This window comes from Neolamprologus brichardi, chromosome 6 (assembly GCF_056152115.1).
Source record: "Neolamprologus brichardi isolate AB-2024 chromosome 6, ASM5615211v1, whole genome shotgun sequence".
In the NCBI taxonomy this organism is placed as follows: domain Eukaryota; kingdom Metazoa; phylum Chordata; class Actinopteri; order Cichliformes; family Cichlidae; genus Neolamprologus; species Neolamprologus brichardi.
This window is the reverse complement of record NC_142109.1, coordinates 27,113,277-27,121,872: the sequence shown is the minus strand read 5'-3', so window position 1 is coordinate 27,121,872 and position 8,596 is coordinate 27,113,277. Positions and strand designations below refer to the sequence as shown.

The 8,596-nt window shown below is 43.5% G+C and overlaps 2 protein-coding genes across 2 annotated transcripts; one reads left to right on the top strand and one right to left on the bottom strand.

The window, feature by feature from the left end:
* Positions 1 to 3,219: 3,219 nt before the first annotated feature.
* LOC102798726 (GTPase IMAP family member 9-like) lies at positions 3,220 to 5,896 on the top strand. The gene is made up of 3 exons (XM_087841943.1): positions 3,220 to 3,275; positions 3,462 to 3,533; positions 4,092 to 5,896. Exons 1-3 carry the CDS (start codon positions 3,266 to 3,268, stop codon positions 5,021 to 5,023), a joined length of 1,014 nt encoding a protein of 337 aa, XP_087698069.1. The 5' UTR covers positions 3,220 to 3,265; the 3' UTR covers positions 5,024 to 5,896.
* A 258-nt stretch (positions 5,897 to 6,154) lies between these two features.
* Positions 6,155 to 7,997, bottom strand: LOC102788154 (GTPase IMAP family member 9-like). Its single transcript, XM_006790758.3, has 2 exons — positions 7,837 to 7,997; positions 6,155 to 7,733 (listed from the first exon to the last, which is right to left on the bottom strand). Exons 1-2 carry the CDS (start codon positions 7,856 to 7,858, stop codon positions 6,880 to 6,882), a joined length of 876 nt encoding a protein of 291 aa, XP_006790821.2. The 5' UTR covers positions 7,859 to 7,997; the 3' UTR covers positions 6,155 to 6,879.
* Positions 7,998 to 8,596: the final 599 nt, after the last annotated feature.

The following is an 8,596-nucleotide window of genomic DNA, read 5'->3' as shown; positions in this document are numbered from 1 at the left end:
CTTAGGGTCGGGGAACGGGTCCTGACTGTCATCTGCGCTTATGCGCCGAGTGGCAGTTCGGAGTACCCAGCCTTCTTAGAGTCCCTGGGAGGGGTGCTGGAAGGTGCTCCACCTGGAGACTCTGTTGTCCTGCTGGGAGACTTCAATGCTCACGTGGGTAACGACAGCGAGACCTGGAGGGGCGTGATTGGGAGGAACGGCCTCCCTGATCTGAACCCGAGCGGTGCTTTGTTATTGGACTTCTGTGCTAATCACAGTTTGGCCATAACGAACACCTTGTTCGAACATAAGAGTGTCCATAAGTGCACGTGGCACCAGGACGCTCTAGGCCGTAGGTCGATGATTGATTTTGTAATCGTATCACCAGACCTGCGACCATATGTTCTGGACACTCGGGTAAAAAAAGGGGCTGAGCTGTCAACTGATCACCACCTGGTGGTGAGTTGGATCAGGTGGCGGGGGAGGACGCTGGACAGACCTGGTGCACCTAAACGCGTAGTGAGGGTGTGCTGGGAACGACTAGCAGAGGCCCCAGTCCGCGAGATCTTCAACGCACACCTCCGGCAGAGCTTCAACAGCATTCCGAGGGAGGCGGGGGACATCGAGTCCGAATGGACCATGTTCAGCGCCTCCATTGCCGAAGCTGCTGCATTGAGCTGCGGCCGCAAGGTGGTTGGTGCCTGCCGTGGTGGTAATCCCCGAACCAAATGGTGGACACCAGAGGTGAAGGGAGCCACCAGGCTGAAGAAGGAGTCCTATCGGGCTTGGTTAGCCTGTGGGACTCCGGAGGCAGCCGACAGGTATCGACAGGCCAAGCGGAATGCGGCTCGGGCGGTGGCTGAAGCAAAAACTCGGGTGTGGGAGGAGTTCGGAGAGGCCATGGAAAAAGACTTTCGGACTGCCTCGAAGAGGTTCTGGCAAACCGTCAGGCGTCTCAGGAGGGGAAAGCGGTGCTCTACCTGCACTGTGTATAGTGCTGGCGGAGCGCTGCTGACGTCGACTGAGAAAATTGTCAGGCGGTGGAAGGAATACTTCGAGGACCTCCTTAATCCCACTGACGCGTCTTCCAAGGAGGAAGCAGAGTCTGGGGATGAGGGGAATGACCCGCCAATTTCTGGGGGCGAGGTCACTGAGGCAGTTAAACAACTCCTTGGTGGCAGAGCCCCTGGTGTTGATGAGGTCCGCCCCGAGTTCCTGAAGGCTCTGGACGTTGTAGGGCTGTCCTGGTTGACACGCCTCTGCAATGTTGCGTGGAGATCAGGGGCAGTACCCCTGGACTGGCAGACCGGGGTGGTGGTCCCCATCTTTAAGAAGGGGGACCGGAGGGTGTGCTCCAACTACAGGGGGATCACACTCCTCAGCCTCCCCGGGAAAGTCTATGCCAGGGTGCTGGAAAGGAGAGTTCGTCCGCTAGTCGAACCTCTGATGCAGGAGGAACAATGCGGTTTTCGTCCTGGTCGCGGAACACTGGACCAGCTCTTCATCCTCTCGAGGATACTTGAGGGTGCATGGGAGTTTGCCCAACCAGTCTACATGTGTTTTGTGGACTTGGAGAAGGCATTTGACCGTGTCCCTCGGGGTGTCCTGTGGGAGGTGTTGCGGGAGTATGGGGTGTCTGGCCCATTGCTACGGGCCATTCGATCCCTATACAACCGTTGTAAGAGCTTGGTTCGCATTGCCGGCAATAAGTCGGACTCGTTCCCGGTGGGTGATGGGCTCCGCCAGGGCTGCCCTTTGTCACCGGTTCTGTTCATAATTTTTATGGACAGGATTTCTAGGCGCAGCCAAGTGGCGGAGGGCTTTCGCTTTGGTGGCCTCAGGATCTCATCTCTGATCTTTGCGGATGATGTGGTTCTGTTGGCTTCATCGGGTGAGGGCCTCCAGCTCGCACTGGAGCGGTTCGCAGCCGAGTGTGACGCAGCGGGAATGAGGATCAGCACCTCCAAATCTGAGGCCATGGTTCTCAGCCGGAAAAGGGTGGAGTGCCCACTCCGGGTCGGGGATGAGGTCCTGCCCCAAGTGGAGGAGTTCAAGTATCTCGGGGTCTTGTTCGCGAGTGATGGGAGAAGGGAGCCGGAGATCGACAGACGGATTGGGGCTGCAGCTGCAGTAATGCAGACGCTGCACCGGTCCGTCGTGGTGAAGAGGGAGCTGAGTGTAAAAGCGAAGCTCTCAATTTACCGGTCGATCTACGTCCCTACCCTCACCTATGGCCACGAGCTGTGGGTAGTGACCGAAAGGACGAGATCGCGGATACAAGCGGCGGAAATGAGCTTCCTCCGAAGGGTGGCTGGCATCTCCCTTAGAGATAGGGTGAGAAGTTCGGCCATCCGGGAGGGGCTCAGAGTAGAGCCGCTGCTGCTCCACATCGAAAGGAGCCAGCTGAGGTGGTTTGGGCATCTGGTAAGGATGCCCCCTGGGCGCCTCCTGGGTGAGGTGTTCCAGGCATGTCCCACCGGGAGGAGGCCCCGGGGCAGACCCAGGACACGCTGGAGAGATTATATCTCTCGGCTGGCCTGGGAACGCCTTGGTGTTCCCCCGGATGAGCTGGAGGAGGTGGCTGGGGAGAGGGAGGTCTGGGCCTCTTTGCTTAGGCTGCTGCCCCCGCGACCCGGCCCCGGACAAAGCGGATGAAGATGGATGGATGGATGAAAATTTGTGACTGTCATGTCCATTCTTATTGCTATGTTTATCCACCTATACTGACAGTTAGTACTGTATTTTTTTTTGTAGTGTCACAATTTAAAACAAATGAGTTCCTGTTGCATTGCAGAAATAAACAAACAAATACATTTTAAGATTTTTTTTTTCATTTTTTTTTGTTATTTAAAACTTCCTGTTTTTAAAGTGAGGAAACATCAACAATGCAAGAATGTGACACACTACATGTAATTTTAACTCCCCTTGCTCCACTCTAAGAAGAGAGAGACATCATTATGGAGTTATAGTGAAACGGTCTAATGTGATCAATTGAGCAACCTAAATATTTTTGTAGATTTGCTACAACATGGTTTAAAAGTTATAATTATGTCCACACACAAACCTGTTCACCATATTTGGAGAACTGTGGATAGACAGTTTTCAAATTTCAAACTGAAAACAATACAAGGAAATGGGAAGCCCCCCAGTGCCTAGGCTTCCAGAAGTTTCCCAGAAAACAAATCTGAAATGTGCTGAGACACGGAGCTTGTCTAAGTCTACAACCTAGGTCTGGACATTGACGTTGTTTGGTCACTTGGGACATATAAAAGGTAGATCTGAACTAATGGCTGAAGGTAAGACCATCTGTCCGAATTAATAATAAAAAAAACATTATTACTTTAATTACTGTAAGATGTGATACTGTTACAGAGAAAAGAGCACAAGTGACAGACTCAGAAAGATGCCAAACTTCATAAAGCTGTCAGTGACTAGTACTCTCTTATCTTTTTTGTCTCAGTGATTTAATTTTTATTTCACAGAAATACAACTTAGAGAAAAGAAGCAGAAAACTCTACCTCGGTCTGATGGGTGTGGTCTGAATAACTGTGATGGTAAGTGCCTTCATTTTCTCTCTAGCCAAATCTCATTAATCAAACATATGCCTTCAACCCACTTTTTACTAAAATTAAAAACTGATAAGATAAACTTTGTTAGTATTTTTAATTTATATGTAGTTTTTCCAGTTGTGAAAGAGCCACTTGGGTGTGTTCATTTGTGCTTATTCTTCTCTCTAGAAAGTCCACGGTAGTTAATTAGTAAATTAATACATTGTCTCATAGCTTCTTAGGTGTAAACATACCATGTGTTTTCTGGGGTGTTTCACTGATTATAAAAATATTCAAAATGCGATTTTAAAATAGTGCCCATTCATTTGAATTGCTTCCCACGGAAAAACTGAAATTGCATCTATGATTTATAAAAATAAAAATGTAAAAAGTTTGTTTTCTTCAAATGTTTGCAAAAGAAAATATTTCAATTATTATTATTTTTTAACATCGGAAAGATGGAGGGACAGACAAAAAACATTTACTTTAGACTAAAAAGGCAGAAAAGAAAGGATCCCATTTTTGTAAATGTCAGTAATTCTGTGTCTGTTGTTTCTACCACAGGTCTGGATTTGTCTGGAGGTTTGAGGATAGTCTTAGTGGGAAAGACTGGATCAGGGAAGAGTGCAACAGGAAACACTATCCTTGGAAGAATTGCCTTCAAAGAGGATCCCAGCTCTGTGTCTGTGACCAAACACTGTGAGATGCAGAGTGGGGAAGTGGATGGGACTTTGGTGCAGGTTATTGACACTCCGGGTCTGTTTGATACAGGCATCTCAGAGGAAGAATTAAAAGTCAGAATAGAGGAGTGTGTCAAAATGTCAGTTCCTGGCCCTCATGCTTTCTTACTGGTAATCCGGCTTGGAGTAAGGTTCACGGAGGAGGAAAGAAATGCTGTTAAGTGGATCCAAGATAACTTTGGAGACGATGCTTCCATGTACACAATCATGCTGTTTACGTGTAAAGATCAAGCTAAAGCTGACAATGCGCTGAAGGAGTGCAAGGAGCTGCGGAGACTCTCGATCACATTTGGACGCAGATATCATGCTTTCAACAACACTGACGTGGATGACCGCGTACAGGTAAAAGAGCTGATCAACATGATCAAGGAAATGGTACAGGATAACGGCGGTAAGCACTACACGAATGAAATGTATGAGAAAGCCCAGAGGAAGCTGAGAGAGGAGGAGGAGCGGAGGAAGCAAGAGGAGGAACAGAAGAAAGAGGAGGAAAGGAAAATATGGGATGCAGAGAGACAGAAGCAGGAGGAAAAGAAAATCCGGAAGAAAAAGGTTCAAAGAAAGAATATACGCGTGGCCGCAGCTTCTGCTGTTGTCTTGGTGTTTGCTGGGGTGGTCATTGCAGTGGGAGCTAACACCACAGTGGCCCTGGCTCTAGGCGCCCCTGCACTTGTCCTGGGAATCTTATGCGGTTTATCTGCCATTTTCATTTGGAAAGGCATAAAATGCAAGGCTAAAGCAAACGTGCCTGTATAACAAGATGGAGGGTAGTGGCAAGGATATGGTTTGGCTACAGTTTGTGTCACTGAACAAAAAACAGAAATATTCCATATACAGTATTAGTATCCCACACATTATGGTTTGGAACTATGCGTAAGTGACTTGTTTAGGTTCTGTTTCTGTTTCAAAACAAGTATGTGAATTTAAAGCTAATAGTAAACAAATGGTATGAAATGTACTTGTTTGTCTTTTTTATCGTTTACATCTTATATATGAATGTGAGTATCACTTCTTTTGGCTCATTAGCAGGATTCAAAATAATTAATATTAAAACCCAAATGTAAAAAGATTTTTCACCTATAGATTATACCTTGGTAACTTATAACTGTTAAAATGCGCAGACACTGACACACTGCTTCCTTTACTTTTTATTAGTAGCATTCTGAGCTCATTTCCCCAAAGGAAATGAGAAACAATGGTAGACGTCCATTGACCCATCACGTCTGCGGAAACAGAGCAAGTCCTCATTGTCCTGCCACTACAACAATGTCAGTGCATACCATCAGTACAAACATGACCAGCACAGATGTTAAATGAATGGTAGTCAGTTTCTGTCAGCCACAAAAGGATCAAAGTAAGGATACTGCTACTTGTTCTGCAATTAAGAACAAAACACACTGAAGCTGAACATTATTTATTTAAAATTACAAATGAAAGGAGGCTCAGTATCAAATAACGGGTGTGTTCAGATGTGAAAAGGTTGTAAACTGAGTTGTGGTGCTTCAAATGTACAGGTTATACTTTAAATGCCAACTACACCTACAACCTGTATTACAGGTTAGATTGGTCTATTTTGGTCTGTTTGACTAATACCTGCAATGGAAAGAGTGTTGTGTATTATTTGCTAATGAATCTTACAAGAAAACTTGTACCAAGAATCATTTCTTGTTTTTCAGTTTCATTTGTCATAAGTGCAGTTTGTTTAGTTATTATGCATTTTGTGTTTATTTCCATCCATTTATGCCAAGAAAACCTTATGACCTTTCATATAGTCTAAACCAGACATAGTGTAAAATCAAATTATTTTAATGCAGTTTGAATGTGATATCATAACATGGTCATTTAGCTGTCAGCCAGTGTATGATTAGTGTTGTATATCGGCAAGACTGATGAATTTCAACTTGGAGGTTTTTCCACAATCTTGGTGGTGGGGCATGAGCAAAAAAGAACTAACGACGTTCTGGTGGATGACTTTATTTAAAACAATGAAAGAAGACATTAGCACAAGAAATGGCATTGATTTTAGTGGAATATGTACTTTCAAATGCCCTTTTATAGGAAAATTAAATATAAAACTGTAAATCAGATCATACATTAAATTTAAAAACAAAATACCCAATCCTGACAAGAATTTACAGTAAATATCTATAATGAACTGTAAGTATCAGATGACTTCAGGTACATAGTCCAGCTTGTCTATCATTACACAACAGATGATTTGAATAAGTCGCACCATTGTACAAGAAAAACAAATTGAAAAAAGAAAAACTACTTAAAAAGTGCTGTAAATGTTGTAATATAATACAAAGATGAGAGAGTAGTGACAATGCAGATTAAAATATGATTAAGTGATGTTGAATCATTTTCTTTTTGCTTCACCTCTACATAACTATATGTTTTTAATAAATATTCTCTTTTTTTGATTATCTATGGAAACAAACTATTGCATGATAAAAAAAAAAAAAAGCATTATGAAATAAACCGTACACTAAACCTGATGATCTTCATAAAGTTTAAAACAGCAGGTATAATATCAAGCGTGAATTTGTCCTTGTATACAAAAAGCCTCTTCTTCATAAAGAGACTTCATAAAGGTCGTGGCTTGGCATAACTTAGCTGTTCTCTGTTTTAGGTCTGATCCAGCCCCCAATGCCTTTAACAATCCCTGCTCCTACAAACATTAATAGAGGCCGAACGGAAGCGACTGCTGCTTCCTCTGCCATTACAGCAGCACCAACTGCAGGTGCAGCAGCTGCCGCTCCTGCCGCTCCTGCCACAAGCAAATAATTACCAGCAGAGTTCAATGTGTCTCCACATTTGCGCCACCATTTGTTCCAATTCATCTGTTTCTGGGCCTCTTCGTATTTGCTGCCGGTGTAATGGTTCCCGTTTAATTGCACTGTCTGGTCTATCTTTTCAAACAGATCAGCTACCTGAGTGCGATTTTTCTTGCATGTGTTGTCAAATACAACATACCCAGCTTTACACTCAGAGATGATCTCCTTCAGATCAGGACTTTGCTCTAAGTAGTTTTCAATGGATCTTTCTTTGAACTGATCACCCCTTGTGAAAAGCACTGCTGTATATTTTGAGGCTTCATCCCCAAAGTTTTCTTTGATCCATTTTACAGAACTCTTCTCTTCTTTTGTGAAGCGCACATCCAATCGGATCACTAGCAGAAACATATGGGGTCCTGGGACAGACAGCATTATACATTTTTCTATTTCCTTTTTCAGTTCCTCTTCTTTAATTGATGTGTCAAAGATTCCAGGGGTGTCAACAACACTCACAGTTCTTTCATTAAAATGTCCAGTCTCTTTCTTACACATTTTTGTTACAGAAGATGGAGATATTTCTTCGTCAAAAGCTTTGTAACCCAGGATAGTATTCCCTGTTGCACTCTTTCCTGAGCCAGTCTTCCCCAGCAGAACAATCCTCAAGTCACCGATCACTGGGGAGAAGGAGTCTGTGGGGATCAATTTTAAAAAGCAAAACAACTCATGGGTTCTGGATTAGGTTACATAAGCATGTTAGAAAACGCGTGCATGCACAAAAGTAAAAATACCAACCTTCAGTTGTGGTTAAACCCATCTTGCTGTAGGGAAAAAGAGGAACAGGAAAAACCACAGAACCTGTCTGTTATTCCGTGTAATGTTTTCTTCTACAGCAGGTATGTTCGTACTGAGGCGTGCCAGTCACCCTCTATCGTTTTTTTGTCTCTGGGTCTCTCCAACACAGTGTTTTCCAGTGAAATGAAACTCTTGCTCACCACAGTGGGTTTCAGTGAAATGAAACTATTCACAGCACAGAGGTTTCAAAAATACTAGAACTTTAAACTAGAACTTTAGGTAAGATGTTGATAAGTAGGCTCAAAATAGCATTTTAATTTGCTTAAAAATAGACTTTACATATTAAATTTTATGCTATTTCACATCATGGTAAAGCTACTTCTTTTTTAATGTGTGCAAGTGGTTTTATGGTGTTCTTAGTATATTTTAATTATAATTTAATGTTAAGTATATCTTTACAACTTCAACTGCACCAAGCAGGAGGAACACACCTAATCCCATTGTATTCTGAATACAGTGATCACAAAGGCTTTCAGTTCTGTACTAAACACTGTTTCCCAGGCTGTGAGACAAAAAGCATAACAAAGTAAATGTTATAAAAACTCAGACTTTTATGTCCAGGTGTCAACAATTTGCTCTTAAATGTGGCCCTTTTTTACCATTTTTCTGATATTGTGGGAATTAAGTATGAAAAAGGGCCACTTTCATAAGTAAATAATAGCTCAAATAATAAAAAGAGACAATTGTGTCCTGTAAAACC

What these genes read in the sequence shown, in the direction of transcription:
- LOC102788154 (XM_006790758.3), bottom strand. Translation starts at nt 7,858, where the DNA reads ATGGGTTTAACCACAACTGAAG. An exon ending in GGGTTTAACCACAACTGAAG is followed by an intron (nt 7,734 to 7,836) that starts GTTGGTATTTTT and finishes TGATCCCCACAG; the next exon opens with ACTCCTTCTCCCCAGTGATC.
- LOC102798726 (XM_087841943.1), top strand. An exon ending in TGGTCTGAATAACTGTGATG is followed by an intron (nt 3,534 to 4,091) that starts GTAAGTGCCTTC and finishes TTTCTACCACAG; the next exon opens with GTCTGGATTTGTCTGGAGGT.